At 41.9% G+C, this 17615-nt stretch overlaps 1 protein-coding gene across 1 annotated transcript in view; it reads left to right on the top strand.

The window, feature by feature from the left end:
* LOC115332299 (venom metalloproteinase antarease TserMP_A-like) overlaps positions 1-16841 on the top strand; it is a 29526-nt gene extending 12685 nt beyond the window's left edge. Inside the window, exons 2-12 of the mRNA XM_042294845.1 lie at positions 1348-1505; positions 2440-2532; positions 2920-3037; positions 4043-4084; positions 4596-4723; positions 4863-4934; positions 10181-10314; positions 14696-14751; positions 15846-15957; positions 16190-16357; positions 16814-16841. Coding sequence (XP_042150779.1) covers positions 1348-1505; positions 2440-2532; positions 2920-3037; positions 4043-4084; positions 4596-4723; positions 4863-4934; positions 10181-10314; positions 14696-14751; positions 15846-15957; positions 16190-16357; positions 16814-16841 — 1109 coding nt within the window. The remainder of the gene's footprint in view (positions 1-1347; positions 1506-2439; positions 2533-2919; positions 3038-4042; positions 4085-4595; positions 4724-4862; positions 4935-10180; positions 10315-14695; positions 14752-15845; positions 15958-16189; positions 16358-16813) is intronic.
* The last annotated feature ends 774 nt before the right edge of the window (positions 16842-17615 follow it).

The raw sequence follows: 17615 nt of genomic DNA, 5'->3' as shown, positions 1-17615 counted from the left end.
GTTATATCTTACCCAAAAATGTTCCTTGAGGTTTCGGTATTGTGATGGAGCGCGACGTATTTCTTGAGGAAACGGAGGGCTTCTGAAATCGCCCGTAGGCCGGTGCAGAACCCGCCGTTCCGCTTCTGCTACCGAAGACCATTCGAGGTGCTCGTCTCACATAGTTTGAGTACCGACGCCTCGCGGGACAGGTCGCTTTTTTTTGTCGGCAGGCGCTCCTTCCGATATCGTAAAAACGCGTAAATGAGGAGCGCATCGCAAGTGGAACCAACGAACCGAGAGCCGACCGAGGCGAGCACACAAGTTCAGCGGTTCAGAGCCATTAGGCCTACTGGGTAACTGGAGTCGTGAGTAGGTTAAACAATTAGAAACGTAAAGTGCGTGCGAAATACGCGTTAAAGAAATTATTTTCGTAATTAAAACGATGTAAAAATTGTTTCCGTAATATATGCCTTCTTTTTTTAAAACAATCCCGTAATATGTGTCCAGCGCTGCCATCGAGAGTACGCCTTGCGAGCCGTAAATGAGTTTGGGGAACTCTGTTTACCCGAAATGGCATTTAGGTTAAATGCCATTTGAGTTGCCGTGTGGCAGTGCCTAAATGACATTTACACTGAATGGCATTTGGTGTAAATGCCATCTTAGCTGCCGTCTGACAGGGGTATTAGCCTCTGTTCAGGTTACGTGTAGAATCGGAGTTACCAAATGTATGTGACCGTCCCAAAACGATGTTCCATTCATCATAGTGCCGTACGATTAGAGCGCTGAAGAGCTAAAAGTTTGACAGATATCCAAAAGGTTTTCGCAAGAAAAGGAACGTAGGCGTGGTACGAAAGATTAAGATTATAACCATCATTATTGGAAACTTGGCAAAAAAGTAATCTAGATTCTTCAGTCCTTTTTTTTTATGTGGTATGGCACTCTAATAGCGTTTTGAAGTCTAGCGAAGAAGCACATTTTCTCATAAGCTGCATATTAAGAAATGCATATGAAAGAATAAATACTGTTAACGAAACACGACTGGAAGATGCCCGCCCCTCTCTCTCTCTCTCCCGATTATCCAAATTTGTTTCGTTCGAACTATTCACATGAGTATAGGCCTGCTTCCCGTGGTTTGATTTTATTGCATTACATTTCCAACGTCTTGTCATTGCAGAAGGGCTTTCTTATTTTTGTTGAGTTAATTGTGCTTTGTTTGTGAAAGGGAACTTTGCTGGAAGATCTTTTTAGGATTTTTTTTATTAGAAAAATACCGTGACTTGTGACGAACGTTTTGTTTCGTCCTCTGTACCGAGAAGTTTGTTGCGAGTATGGAACGGTCGGATAACAGGAGCGGTTACGTTCCAGGTGTCGTGTATCCGGTTCTGATTGAAAGCAGAAGCGGCAACTCAAGAGGCGCTGTTCGACTTTCTAAAGACTACGTCATAGACTTGGAAGAGTCCAGTGTTTTAGGGGACCGTCTGTATTTTTCCGAGGCTAGGTATGGAGAGGTGAACCACGAATTGGTGAGGAAAGATAATCTTTCACAAGAAAGCATGCTTCCGCCTCATTGATTGAAATTCACTTGATTTAATTAGAAAATAAACATTCCACCTGTTTATTCCCTCAGAAGTTATTTGATGTGTCCGCTAGTGCCTTTGGAGGTTTTCGTACATTTGAAAATACCGTTCAAGCAGACTTGTTTCCGCTATAAATAACGCAAATAAAGCACATTTGTTTAAATGATGTGCCGACTACCACGATTTCTTTTTTTGCATTCTTTTAGAAAGTTTTACTTCCTCGATGATTTATGCAACCATTCACCCCGATATTGTTCCTGCGTCTAGCTAAATTCATTGGATGCAGTCATTTACTGAGTTTTTATAAAATGCCCTATTTTGCACAAAAAAACAAAAAAAAACGAGTGATTCCAGTCTGTGAAGGTGCATGACCAGCGAAGCTGCTTAGCACATGACACAGACGTGTCAAACAATTTTGAACAAAGGTACGCCCAGATTTATCGTCTTGATCGGTGGTCATCGTGACGAGCCGGAGGAAAAAAGACACCCGCGACGGGACCGCCAATCCGGGAGAGCGGAAGGAACGGAAACTAGGCTCGCAAGCGCTTGGGGCGATTACAAGGAGAGGGCGGTGCGCGAGTAGACATAGCTGACGCGGGTCGGACAGCACCAAATCTTTGAGAAACATTTATTATCTACCTGAGAATCTCCTGATCTTGAAACTGAAAATGCATATCCAACTGATGAGACATAAGCTTTTGCATAAAATGAAGCGATTTTGCAACAAATTCGGGACCTCAGTTTTTGTTGACGCGCACAAAAAATCCACGAAACCCTAGCCATAAATAGCTTGGCTATAAAAATAACCGTTTAGCATTTCAGCTGCTACTATTATGAAGATCGCTTCGCAGTTATTTTACTCATAATATGTTGTTTTCAGATGGATACTACAGACATACGTAATAGTGTTTATGAAAATTCGGAACACAAGGCTTCCGTTACAATTACTGAAACAAATGTCGGAATTGAAATGGCATGTACAAATACTTTTGTAGTATATATCCGTATAGGAAAACTAAATATGATTATACAAATGTACAGGAGGTTATGCAATCGTTATTTATAAGTCCTGTATTTGTTAACTGCATAGATTTTCGCGGACATTTTGTAAACCTGTAGTGTTTTTTTAAGTTTGGTAAAAATGAAGGTGTATTAAGCATATAGGAAGTTCACATCGCCAGAGCGTCTAAAGAACATTATTTATGAGAACTTTACAACTAATATTTAGAATAATTTCTCTATAAATTGCCTCCAAACAAATTAATTTTTTAGAAGGATGAAATGTTTGGTTAGCTATTCACAAACGGGTCTGCAACAGGCAATGCTTGCAATATTCAGAAATCTTTCACATTTTTAACAGGAAGGATACCTAAACTTTACACATGGAATTGAGCCATTGCGAATACATGACAAATCCGGCCGAATCCCTCACAGAATATTTCCGCTCCCGACGCCTGAGGAGGCGATCCACTTGGAAAGTAAGTGACAGAATCAAACACTACACTAGATATTTGTTGAAAATTCTAACTTTAAAGGCTAGACTTCCCGAAGCAAAAATGCTTAGACATTTTGAACGTACGACCGAATTTCTTCCTTCAGCGTTCGCTTCGCGTGCGGTGTCAATACTGGTACGCTCTCAGTTATTTGCCATTTATTCTCTCGATGAATTAATTCATCTCCCGTTTTTTTTCTAACAACATATTCTGTTTAAAGCATGGCGAAATGAGCGCATTAATTGATTATCATTGAAAAGTGAAAAAGAGAAGTGCTTGAGAAGGCGACGGCCCCTCAGTATTTCTTTTTTTTTACTTGCATCATTACAACGGCTCCTGTGTTAGTGATCTGAGTATGTAATCCGATGTTCAGAGTATTCAGAGTATCGGAGCATGTATGATCTACAATCGTACCAATAATTAGAACTTTCTGAGTTAACGGAAGAGGTGAGTGGTTTGGCAATCGGAAAAAAGTTCTTATATCCCTATACTCAAGTTAACACACCTTAAGTGCGTTCAAAGTTGCCGTTCTATGTTTCCTAAAGAGTTTAATTGGTAGCACTTAAGAGTTTCGAAAAAATATATTTCTACAACTGATTTTTAGGACGAGGAATACACTGACAATTATAACGACTCTTATATTTTTACTTACCTTTTAGGTAACTCATCAAAAATGTCACTTCGTCGTCTTTTCTTTCAAACAAAAAGAGTTATCTACTTTATTTCGGCATGGTTCGGTTTTGAGGTGATGGTATTTAGATAAACACATATCCGCTGACATCGGATATTGTAACAATTTGAGAAAATTATCTTGAAGATATCTTAACTAGTAAAACCGCAAAAATGGGCCAGCAAAAAAGAAAAAAAAACTAATTGACAGCAAAACACGAATTTTTCCTCTATAATTTTGCTGAAAAAGCATGCCTTTGAAAAGTTATAACCATCGACTCTGATTACTTTTTACATTTAGTATCACTATGATGTTTACAGTTCCCGTTGAACAACGTTCCCATGAAGGTGTACCGCCAAAAAGTAAGCTTATTTTGTTTTTAAAACATTTAACATTTCTCAACAGCCCTCTCAACCAATTCTACAAACACCAAGGAGCAGGCTGCAATTCTAGTTACATGCGCTGCATACATACTGGCCAGTTTATAACTATGATGCAATTTTCTCCATGCAGTAGAAACCCTAATTTTTCTTTAGGTTTTTGCTTTGAAATATTTCGCTAGACGTCAGCACGTGCTGCGGGAGTAACTACGATTCGAGACCGCACTTTGATGATATAATGAATTTGAAAACTTTCATTTGGAGAGACTGTTTCACTATAACGAAAATAATCCCTGGAGAACGGTAAGAAGATTCTTGTCCAGCTCGCTTGCACCTTTGCATTTAAATGCATTATAGTCACACTGTTTCACTATATTGCACAGAAAATACGATACACTTTTCTGGCATCGTGCATATTTAAAAAAAAATGATTACACAGTTAATTCTAAACTTGCGGAGCACTGAGGACATGTCATGATTTGAAACCTTCTAGGTGACACTGCAGAGCCACCCAGAGTGTGGCGACCTGAAATGTACGTCATGTTTGACAGTGCAATACACAAGTCCCTCAAGGAAAGCAAATTGATACAGGCTCGATACATCATAAGGCTAATGAACATCGTGCGTATGGTTTACATTTGTTCTTGTTCAGAAATAATATAGTAATATCAGTTTTCATCGATCAAACAAAAAGTGCTTATTGAGGCTGTCGTGCTCCGATTACTGACACCCGTTCAAATGTCTTATTTCTTTCACGAAGGTGAATGCAATCTTCAAGACGGTTCGCAAGCCCCAAATAAACCTCCAGCTTGTTGGAGTATTTGGTTTTCAGGTGCGTATTCATTGTCCAACCCCCACACATTGGTATCTTTAAATTTGAAAGTCTTGTTATTGACGCCAAGAGTGCAACACAATTGTAAACTAAAAAACTTTAGAAAAAAAAAAACGTTTTTTGTCATATAAAGTGGACCATGGTTACACAAGTTCGAGTGTAATTCGTAGTCACCCTGAACAAGCGTCCCATAGGGCTCAAGTACCTGGCATATCACTTTTAAATTTTCTCGTCAATGGCAGCGTTTATGATACTGTGCATTCTGTCCAACCTTCAGCCAAGCTGAGCCGCCGAAATCTCTTACTATTTTATCATTCTCGTGATTGTTGTTTTAGCAGGAACTACTCAAAAGCAGAGAATTCACAACAACCAAAACCGGGATTTAGCTCGGATTCAGCGGAGCTGTTTATGACATTTTTAGCGTTTCTAACTTACTATCATCGTCTTTGAAGCTGTACGAGAATGATAATAATGTAAGAGATATGTACGCAGCTCACGCAGTTGAAGGTTAGACGGAATGCACAGTACTGACATTGGCGGGCGATTTTAAAAGCGGTATGGCATGTATTTGGGTTCTTTACGGCACGTGTTCAAGGTGACTCCGAATTACACTCAAATCTCTGTAACCATTGATTTGCTCGAAATTTTCGATCACTGAAGAAACACCGTCCCTATGATTCCTGGAGTACGGGCCGAGGCGCTTGAGAGATTTAGCAAATTGTCTATTCGGGCGTAATGTTAACACTTTGAAATACAGTAGTGTTGACGATTGGGCTAGTTGGTCATTCATATTAGCGGAAAACAAACAGCGCAAGGACAAGGACAGAGTAGAAGGCGGTAGACACAGCGCTGTGTGTGTCTACCGCCTTCTACTCTGTCCTTGTCCTTGCGCTGTTTGTTTTCCGCCAACTTTGAAATAATTAAGCTACCTTGAAATCCTCGTGAAAACTAGCACAAATAATCTCAAACTTAAGCTTGTCAGAGCTGAGGTTTGGGATTATTTGTGCTAATATTTAGCTCGCGAACAATGAGTCATTCAGAGTTGGCTAACTAAGAATATTTTATTATTATTTTACCTTTTTAATATATTGAAAACCGGCCGCGAGATAAGTCTGTGTATACGCCAGATAAGTCTGTATATACGCCATATCAGGCTGTATATATGTCAGATAAGTCTGTATATACGCCACATAAGTCTGTATATGCGACATATCAGGCTGTATATACGCCAGATAAGTCTGTATATACGCCGGATAAGGTTGTATATAAACCGTATATAATCATATAATGTTTGATATGGCCAGATATGGCCCAGATATAAGATTTTCACACGGCAGCGTTGCACCCTCACCCTAGGATGGCCGTTGTACCGCCGCCGAGTTCAATGGAGGCCATCTTGCCGATTGCTCAGATGAACGCACGGCCGCCGCAATAGATGCGTGAGGTCTTGCAGCCAGAGGCTGTCGCTCGAGCACCCCTTTGTTCAGCAAGCCACATTCTGAGCTTAAAAAGGTATTTTCTAACTTGAGGCTCTTCACCTCCAGCCGTCAGAACTTCCAATTTCGTAGACATGCTGTGCAGCAGACAAACCAGGTCAGCCGTTTGCCAAGGAACCGACCCATTAGCAGCGTTCTCCGAAGGCGCACTCAATCGTGACACATTCGCCCGGTCATGCCGGTCATCGTCGGTGTCCGGATGGTCGTTCGACGAAGTTTCGCGCCGCCTGGTACACTCGGTGCATTTATAGCCACTCAAACTGCTTTGGATTAGCAATTCGTAATCTGCTCCTACGTCAAAGCATTTGCAATGATATCGTCGATTGCATGAACCCCAACAAGCCAAAAACTGTTGCTTGGCGTAGAAGCGAATGGAGCACTCACCGCACGCGGCCGTCGGCATCGCTGTCATTCACCAGGTGTGATTTATATCAAAGGTAAATTGTGATATATATAATAGCTAAATATTGAAAATATTATTAGTTATTATAGAAATTACCACACGTATAGATATTTGTATAAAACATGGAGTAAAATAGATAAAAATATCCGGAAGATATTTACCCTTCCCATTTAGACGACTTTCTTCCTAAATTCCTGTCTAGGTCACGTGTCACAAAGTCACGGGACGTCATTTCTTCTTCTAAATTTAGCGGAGAAATTGAATTGGTGTTGAGGTCACGTGGCGTCGATTTTTCTGCTAAATCTAGTAAGTAAATTAAAATGTCGTTTAGGTCACGTGACCAAGTCACATGACATCACATCATATTTAGCCGAGAAACAATATTTTTATAGGTCACCTGACATAAAGTCATGCGACGTAATTTCCCCGCTAAATTCAGCGGGGAAATAGCAGAGGTCGAGCAAAAGTCGAGACTCGGAATTCCGTTGTTCTGTTTTCTGAGATGCATCGTGGGCGCTGCAGCAGTATTGTAGGCGTTACCGAAAAAAAGTAGCGAAATACGTTACTCATCACAGCAGATGATATCAAGGCCATACCAATCATAGCTGTCGCCCATCTTTTGTGTTCTTCTCTACAGCATATATGTAACATGGACTTAGCAACTAATACTTTTCCCCATGGCATGAAAATTCCAAGAGTTGCTGTTTTGCACGAAGCCCAGGTTCTTTCGAGAACATTAAAAACTATAGGCTAATATCCGTACTTAATTTGTTTTAAAAGTATTATAACATCTGATAAGCAAAACGGATATCCAAATTTTTGATTGATAGAGACGTCTCTGTAATGTAACAATGCGGTTTTCAAGAAAGAAAGGCAACCGAAATGGCGCTACTTAGTATCAAAGAAAAATTAATCAACATTTTGAAAACAAACTATTTACCACTGGAATATTTTAGACTATAGATAAGCGTTTGATTTCATTCAACATGATATATTGTTTTATAATCTACCGTTTTAAAGAATTCGAGGTGTTGCTTTATATTTGGTACATAGTTACTCATCTTGTCGGTCAAAATATACGTGTTTTAATGGATACCGGTCCAAGCCAGAACAAATTTCGCATGGGGTTCCATGGGGGTTATATTAGGTCCTCTGTATTTAATTATTTATATTAATCATATAGTACCTATCTTAAACACTCCTGAAATAGTTTTGTATGCCGACGGTACAAGCTTATTTTTTTGTGGTCCATTTTTACGTCATCTATAAGTTAGTGATAACGCGTGGCTCAATGAATTATCGGAGTGGCTTGACTCTAATCTACTTCAAGTTAAATGTTACGAAAACAAAATATGTAATTTTTAGGCCACGAGGTAAACCTGACGACTGTGAATTTTTTTCAAAATTGCAAGACTTTGTGATCGAGCGTGTAAACGCTTATAAATTGTTAGGACAAATTTAAGCTGGACACCTCATATAAATAAAATGCATGCAAGCATCTCGAGATCTATGGGTATTTTGTACAAAATTAGATTGCTGGTTCCATGCTGGTTAAAACGACTGTTGTACTATACTTCAGTTACTTTCATATTCATTACTGTTTATTAGTTTGGGGTTCAACAACAACAAAAACTATTGATAGGTTGTTTCTTTTGCAAAAAAAAACGCTATAGGTTGTACAGAAAACCTTCAGCATACTGACCACGCACCACCGTTCTTTTGGAGCGCAGATCTTAGCCGCCCGTTTTTGGCTTGAGCGGCGTCGGCGTCGCCGTCGCCGTCGGCGTAATCGTGAGGTCGCGTGACCACCGTGAGGTCACGTTACCCCGGTGACATCACGTGGCCACCGTGAGGTCACGTGACCTTCGTGAGGTCACGTGACCCCCGTGAGGTCAGGTGACCCCGTGAAGTTACGTGATCCCCGTGAGGTCACGTAACTCCAGTGAGGTCACGTGGCCCCGGCGAGGTCACGTCAACCTTGTGAGGTAACATGACCCCGTGAGGTCACGAGGGTCACGTGACCTCAAGTTTACGCCGATGGCGTCGGCGTCGCCGTCGGCATCGGCGTAACCGTGAGGAGTAGCAGGCAGGATGAGGAGGTGAGGAGGAGGAAAGAGTATACGCTCCCCTCAGTAGCCTTTCCTCCTCCTCCTCAAGAGCTGCGCTCTAATTCGGTTTTACAGGGGTTCGCACATTCTAAAAAACTTCCGTGAGTCTACTTTCCCGCAAAACACTCGGAGATCCAATTAGCGCAACTTACGGAGGCAGCTCAGCGAATGATGATACCGAAACATATGTTTAGACCAAAAAACGCAGTCTCAGTGGTGACATTAAACAATGCAAGCCTGACGTTTTGCATTGATTAATGTCACAACTCCGACTGCGTTTTTTGGTCTAAAATTATGTTTCGGCATCGTCATTCACTGAGTTGCCTCCGCAAGTTGCGGTGATTGGCTCTCCGAGCGTCGTGCGGGAAAGTAGACGTACGTGCTTTTCTTAGAGTGTAAGGGGCTGTCATATTTTAAACACTCTTTTCTTACCACTCAAATCAATTAGTGACCGTACCCGTTTTTTTTTTTTACGCACTTCTCCCTAGGAAATGAGGCACTCGATTCGTTGTACCAGCATGTGATGTGATGGTATCCCTCTAATCGAATGCAAAAAAAAATGGTTTCAAACAGGCCTGAAAAGAGGTAGGGGAGAGGGGGGGATGCTCTTGCGTGCTTGTACAGATATCTTATATCTGATGGTATGTTGTGGCCCCGAACAAGGTAAGAAAGGAGCGTCGGTCTGTGTTGCGAAGAAGGGTTCCTATGGTTCGATGAGGGTAACAAAGAAACCACTAATTTCCGCCATGACCTTCCACTATTTTAATGTCGCCTTTCCAAAACACCGTGTAAATGAATAAGAAAACGAGGACATGTGTCTCAAAGTGATAGTGCCAATCAAGAGCAATTGGGGATTTAGCTGTCTAAATCAAAGTTACGAAATCGATTCTGTTCACGCCGTCAAAGCCGTCGGTTTCATTTCAAAGTAACCATTCGTTTTCCATTTCAATTTTGTACAATTTATATTTTTGTCGTGACAGATGGCGCTGTCAAAACAAAACTAGCTCCTTTCTAATTCGTTTTCGCAAAGGTCCGTATGTTTCATCAATCTTATTTTGCATAGTAGACTCAGTGCCAAGTATTGCACAATTTTATAAACAATTGGACCTAGAAACATTATTGCGTCTAGAAAGTACTACTTTTCGATGATAACCAAGCACCCTTTTCAACGGCGGTCTAATTTGTGATTGAAAAAGTAATAAAATATAAATATTTGCGATTAATTCTTTATGTTTACAGACGAAACAAGATGAGTATTTTGTTGTGGAGGAAGATAATATAGTCTCAGCGGATGAGTCAATAAACGGCTTTCGACAATTCACCAAAAAAACCACGTTCCCAAGGCCTGCCGATTTCTACCTGATGCTCTTTGGGTAAGCAAGATCACGTAATTCAGCCTGAGGTCGAGTTGTGCCGTGAGGCAAATATAACATATCCTAGTTCCTTATGGCGATTCAGTGCTCCCGAAGGATATGTGATAGATTAAGGCGGTCGTGCGAAAATTTTCGGGCGTACAATAAATTACGCACTGCTTAGATCAAATCTTTGACTTCCATAACCCCTTAAAACATGGAATAGCTTTTATTTTTACTCAAAAACAGTCGTAAACTTTTTTTTCTTTTTTTTTACAGAAACGAGCACAGTTAGCTTTTTCAACTCGTTGTCGGAACAAGTGGCCACATGATCTCCTATTACGAATTCTAGGCAGGAAAGAGGGAAACCCTTGGCGGAGGCCGGAGGAGTATTACTACAGGGTGATTGAAGGAGTGGCCAGGCTCTTTAAATCGACCGCGAAATTCGGCTTCTTAACCCATCGCGTTACGATTTTGTGCAGCGTTACCCACAAACGGTACTTCTTTTTTTTTTCTTTTTTGTAAAATTTGCAAAGAGCGAACTTACCTAAGGAAAAAGTAAAGAAAGAAAAAGGCTTAGATCCTACAAAAACGCGGCGAAGCCACCGGTCTTCAAACAACACGGCGCCGTTTCGCACGGGAGACAAGAGATGGCGCAAGCGGTCGCGACGCCAAATGCCGCCAAGGAACGAGCATACGACGTCTTTAGCAGACAAGGAACTGCAGTGGCTTGTTGTTACCGCGCCTGTTTTTGTTCCTGCGACTGTCGCCGCCTGCGGAACGCGCGCCGTTTTTGAGTCGAAGAAATCGTTTGCTAAAGACGCCGGCTCTCGGCGCCGTATGCTCGTTCGTTGTCGGCGTTCGTTGCGCCATCTCTGTTCTTCCGTGCGAAACGGCGCCATGTTGTTTGAAGACTGGTGGCTTCGCTGCGTTTCCGTAGGAGCTAAGCCTTTTTCTTTCCTACTTTTTCCTCAGGTAAATTTGCTCTTTGCAAAGTGTACAAAAAAAAATGCACCATTTGTGGGCAAAGCTGCACAAAGTTGTAGCGCGATAAGTTAAGAAACCGAATTTTGCGTCGATTTGAAGAGCCTGGCCTCTCCTTGAATCACAATGTACAGTTGGGCAATCCACTACACCGCAGTGATTAGACGCAAACTACTACTGAAATGTTCGTCTAGCTGTTTTTTCTCACGAGCCTAACTCGAGTGATTACGCAGTGCTCGTGTCGAACACTCGAGCCGCCTACGGCACTTTACTCCATATGGTGTGATCGCCGTAACTACGTCGTTAATTTTTACGAAGCAGAATAACATTTCACCAATGCAGGGAAGCTCCTGAGCTACTAGTGTTTCCTGGGAGTACAGTGGGATATATAGAAACGTTTCCGGAATGAATTTGAAATGAAAACAAAACCATTTCAAGTCATGGTATTTGAAAACAGAATTCCCTCGAGGATGAACGCACTTGATGCATGGTCTTTCCAGCTTTTCTATTCACTCTCGGATCGGAATTCCTTCGAGGCCCTCAAATATTCAATTGAAGTCCTCTGTTACCTTTTCAATCGACCGAAATCTCTTTCTAGCCAAGGCATGTCTTGGGAAAAGTATACACCAACTCATGTTTATAAACAAACCGGAGCACCCGGAGCGCCCCTAGCGGACGCCACCGACGTCGCGCATGCGCGATGGGGGTGTGGGCAGGAAGCTGGCCGTTGCCCATAAACAAACCATTGAAATGCGATGTTGTCGGCGTCGGTGTGTGTCCCCGCGCTCTTTTTCGCGTTGGAATTGTTGATTCTCCGTCCTCCTAACGATGTCTGACTACTTGAGCGGCGTCAGCGAAATTAACGAGGCTCGTTACACCGCAAAACTTCGCGTGAATAATCTGGCATGCGGCGATTCATTCCGCGTGGACGCCGCAGAATGTACGCTAAAGCCTGATTCACATGATGAGATTTCGCTCGCAATTTTCAGTAGCGACGTCGCTCATACTGCAAAGGCGTGAACCGTAGCTGAGATGGTCGACGTCGATACTGAAAATCGCAAGCAGAATCTAACCAAGTGAATCAGGCATAACAAGTCGGTGATGGCCACTGGTAACAATGATCAACATCTCCTTGTATTTACTGTTTTCGTTGAGCCTGCTTACCAACCTTCAAAATTAAGCCTTTTGAGGCCTGCACTTCTGATCACAAGTACCGGGCCCACGTTTGGTCTACGGGCCGGTGTCCTCTAAAAAAGCAGACGACAAGCAGAAACGTTTGAAAGAGCCGACGACAGTTCGAACGATCAGGCGACCGTTTGAACTTGAAGACGCACTGAACGTAGTCCGCAGGTGGTCCGTACAACTTAACGGTTTTCCGGCGTTCATTTTCGAACAAAACAAATAAATCTGATGGCCAGAAGTATCCCTGAATTCAACCAAAAATGCTTCCCGCCCAAGCAATCGTGGTCCGACGGCGTCTGGTTTTCTTTTTTCACGGCACATATCCACGTTATTGGACGAACTGAGCGCATGAAAACTGACCTTCAAACCTTTCTCGACCCTTTTGGTACAGCCCCAGTCGCAGCATTTTGACAAGAAGGCAGGTTTTTGCCTGGTTCCTTTCAAAACAACGCAGGAATACACGTCTCACATGGGCACTTCTGCCCACAGCCCCGGACCGGAAGTGCGTCCGACGCGCCACCACCGCGCCGTGACGTAACAGAGATGAGTTCGTGTATAAAGTGTGAGGGAATTCAAACTTCCATTTTGTTTTTGTTTTTTTGTTGTTTTTTTTTGTTTTTTCTAATCGAAGCAAATACCGAATGATGATCATTTGCTACGCATTAAGAAAATGCGACACCCATTTTGCGGAAACCTTTCTGTTTTGAATCCAATTCATTACGTAAAATATTATCCACTGGGCGACAAGAGATGCCCACGGCTTCCTCTATTTTACGCAGTTTCATTCGGCGACATGCAAAACGTTTCCTCTACAGTATCTGATGTGCTGACCGTTTCACTGTGTAGCGAACCTGATACGTCGCTTAATGTGTGCCACAATCCTGGAGCTTCGAAACCCCACAAAACTCACTGTTGAAAACGAAGGCGATAAATCTCAAGGGCATCAAAGCTGAATTTATTTTCGTTTTTTTTTTATTTTATATATATATATATATATATATATATATATATATATTAAGACCACTGGGCCTCTGATTCTATTTTTGATTAAAAATGCACAAGGTTGTTTCACTTGAGCGCTTGTCAAAACTAGACTATTGGATAAATCGATTTGATATTTTTATTCAATTCCTTTGAATTAGTTGGATTCCTAAAAGCTTTCACTCTATCCTTGCACAAGAGAAGGTAAAGACAGCGCACAGACGAATGGCATAAAGTACCCAGGACGAACGCCAGAACAACGAACCTTAACAACAAAATACGAAAAAAAAAAGCCGACTCGATCATAAACAACAATCTCATATCCTAAAATTGGGCGTAGTAAATTTTCGTAACCAGGCAGTACTTTGCTAGGTGAAAAACATCCGAGGAGGAGTTGTTATAACCTTCAAACCGTGACCTCAAAAGCTTTGAAATGTTTTTCTTAGGTCATCTGTTTCATGCGTACTACGGACAGATACGTGTTCCACTAACATTATGCAAACACCATCTAGATTACAGGTTCAAAGCAATAACACATTTTCATATTTTCTTAAAAAAATGCATGTTTATTTTTATTTCGGCATTGTTCAGTTATTAGGAGACGGTATCTATTTACACACATATGTGCTTATATGCGTCTAACCGATATGGGTTCAAGAGAGGAGACATATGCGCTGATATCTTTCTCCTCTTTGTCTTCGTCTTTCTCTGTGCTGTATTTGCCTTACCTAGTGATGAACAAACTCGCCTGCATCGCCGCCTCTGCTACCCTCGTACTTTGGTCCGACTCGTGCCAGCAAGCTTGTGTAAAGAGCATTTCATTTCGAAATTGTAACATGCCCTCTTTTTTATTTGCCGTTTAAATTGCCTTTACGGCAAGGCGACAAGAGACGTGTAAAAAAGTTTTGTTGCCTCTCAAAACGGGAGGTAGAGGTGCATAATTTCGGGTAATACGTGCTGCATGCTACAAGTTATTGATGTATTATTTCCGAGGATATCAAAGACCTTTATTCATGCGAATCCTAGTGATCTCATATTGTAAGTATTAGGCTGTCGTGACAGCTCCTCTGTTACGTCCCCATCGCCGTGTAAGTCACCTGCCGAGACTGCATAAGTGTAGCTTTCACGGCTTTTCTAAAAAAAAGAGCTGTAAAGCCTAAAAAGCACAAACTATATGCACATACACCGTTTTACGTGATTAATGTTCATAGCAGCAGGGATGCGCATAATTAGTATTGTCATATTTGCATTTCAGGCGCCGCTTAGGGACACGTAACAAGGAGACTAAGAAATTATCTCCAAATATTCACGGTAAGAAAGCGGGGTCAGAAGATGCTCCGGACCACGCATTTTTGCTGAATCTTGAGAAATTCGGAGTTTAACCAGTAATTTCCGAAAGATGTTAAACGAATAACGAATGATATTCACCGTTTCTGCTATTGGTAACACGAATTACTGAGTGGGATTTGTGATTTGGTAGCTTTTTTCACAGAAGATGGCCTTTACTAAATAAAATTAACATTGCTTGCTCTGAAACACTTGGAGAAAGTCAAGTTCAAAATGTTTTTAAAGCACGTTTTTGCCACTTAGTTCAAAAATAAAATTTGACGAAAATGGTTGTCGTCAGATGATGATCATAAACATCAAATTCAACGAATATCTCTTGAAAATTTCACTTATATATGTGGTGAGATTTCTACAACACGAAACGCGAACATCAACAACAAGTTATGACTGTACATTTTTATTCTACGGAAAACTGTCAGGCCGCAAGTGCACGTGTGATCGCGAGAAATATTGTGTTTTCATAACAAGACAGCCTACGCATTGCCCAATGCTTAGTGCCCTCCAAATGGAGCTCTAACGGTACAACCTGATGCCAAAGTTTTAAAACTCACTGTTTGCAGATTCAAACGCTAGAAGCAATTTTTTTCATTTTACACTGGCAAAATGAGTCTCGTTTTCAGTAGCCGACGTCACTCCTTTTCATGCGTTGCTGGACTTCGTCGACTGCCCTCGCCTTATTGTGAATTTCCCAAAACTGTTCATAACCTTTGAGTCAGCAAGTTCTGAAACTTTGACATCAGGTTCGAGCACCCAGCGCTGAAAAAATTAACTGTTGATGTTTTTTTGCGTGTTTCCTTTGCTTTATCTTCCTGAAGACTAATTTTCCCTCTAAGCACACCGCCCAACTTCTAAATACGGCTTGTTTCCTTGGCATCCGAAACTTTTGCACAAGCGGTCACGCCTCGGCCAATTTTTAATTTTAAGTGGCTGAACGTCTCAGAATTCTAAATACCTGCTTTTCCAAAGAGGGTGATTTTCACATCACAGCGTATTCTTACAGCTTGAAAAGAACGTTATTGAATATATTTGGAAAGCAACAGGTGGATTATTATTTCCAGGTCGCGCCTTTTCCGGAATGGTCTGCGTGAAAGGCTGGAATGTGGGAATTTCCGAGGAAGTACCTCCTCTGTACTATAGATTCGCCACAATAGCCCACGAAATTGGGCATTTGTAAGTATCTTGTCGCTTCCTTTATAAACACAGGTGCTCAGCGTATCACCCGGGAAAAGCTTTTTTAGGTACCGTTAGTAAATCCCATGCCTTTTATCATCGCTATGGACAATGCGATATGGGCCGATAAAAAGCGTGACCATAATGAGCCTTGCTTAGCGTTTCTTAATCTGTCCCTGATTACAGTGTTGACCATTAGATGGTTTTTTTAGCATGAACAATATTTTCGCAGGCTCGGGAGCGCGCACGATGGAAGTGGTCCCCTGAGAAATCTCAAGAATCATCCTGGTGCTGTTGACTGCAACTCCCGAGTCAAATACATTATGGACTCTGGAGGGCCTCATGGACCGCCTTTCACGTTTTCGCATTGTAGTGAGAAGGGTATGCAATTTGTTTTGAGGTAAGTATTTGCTCGAACTTTCTTAGGCGCTTGCATCATCGAACCTTTATTCTTCTTTCGATCCGTGACATTTCCTATGCTCTTATTTCACCCTAATTTTGAATGTATCGTTTGCCATTTGACAGGGATGTTACTTCCAATCGTAGTTACTTAAATCATAGTTCACTTAAAAGGTGGCTGAATCCACCAAAAAAATGACGACGCTAAAAGCGTTACCGTAATACGCGCACCATATTCCTTAAGCTGTCATCGATAGTTGAAAGGAACTTGCAGCTCACCTGCAATTGGAGTGGCAACGAGGCTGCAAGTTCACAACGAAAATACATAGTGTTGTGGTTGTGCTGTTATTCTCGATATAAACAAATGATGGTCATTATATCGACTTTAAGAAACATCACAGCGTTTACCGAAACGTACCTGAATCCACTAAACCTGAAAAATTATTTCTCTTTTTAGAGTCCTAGTACGTCCGTCGGTTGTTTAGTGTAAACGACCTGAACCGAAAGAAAGATTACAAGGTTGATTGATTCGACGCCCTTAAGGCCCGGTCGCACTGAGGCAACAGTCGGACAACTCTATTCGGCAACACGAGAAAGACGCGTTTCCGGTGACGCTCTCACATCGCGGCAACAAGAACAGCAGGGCAACACATTGCTGTCACCCGGAATCCGTGTTGGCCGATGTGTTGTCCGACCACCCTATCACACCGCGCTCACGGCGGGCCCAACGCTTGGAACACTCCGCCATCTTGATTGTTTACCTTCGTTTGTGTGTGGTGACGCGTCGCTGGAAACGCGACTCTTCAACCTGCTAGAGCATTCGAAGGGCCGGAAATTGCCACGGGACGATATCAACTAGTGATTGTCGTTAGAAAACTTGACACGTGGAGTATTTTCCACCCTTTATTTTATGAAGATGTTCCTCGTTCGCTGACAACGCTATAACGCTGTACGAGCAAAATGAAATCGCCGATGTATGTTAGGAATCTACGACATCGTATGAGGTGTTTCTGTTCAGTTTTTTTCTTTTATGCAATTCCCATTTCTACTGTAAAATTGTGTTAGCACCTTACAGTGTTTATGAACTGCGACACCGACATGATCCGCCTTCATAACAATAGGTAAAATTAATATTTTTTCACGCTGTACACTTGCTTCCGCCTGCTATGTGATCGCTTCGTTCCCCAAAACGTCCTGGGGATTTTAGAATTAATTCAGGTGTCTGGTAGCGGCTGTTTCTAAGTTTCCAAGCAAGCAGC

This window comes from Ixodes scapularis, unplaced genomic scaffold, assembly GCF_016920785.2.
Source record: "Ixodes scapularis isolate PalLabHiFi unplaced genomic scaffold, ASM1692078v2 PGA_scaffold6__148_contigs__length_123643588, whole genome shotgun sequence".
Taxonomy (NCBI): Eukaryota; Metazoa; Arthropoda; class Arachnida; order Ixodida; family Ixodidae; genus Ixodes; species Ixodes scapularis.
Note: the sequence above shows the minus strand (reverse complement) of the source record. Positions and strands in the feature narration are given on the sequence as shown.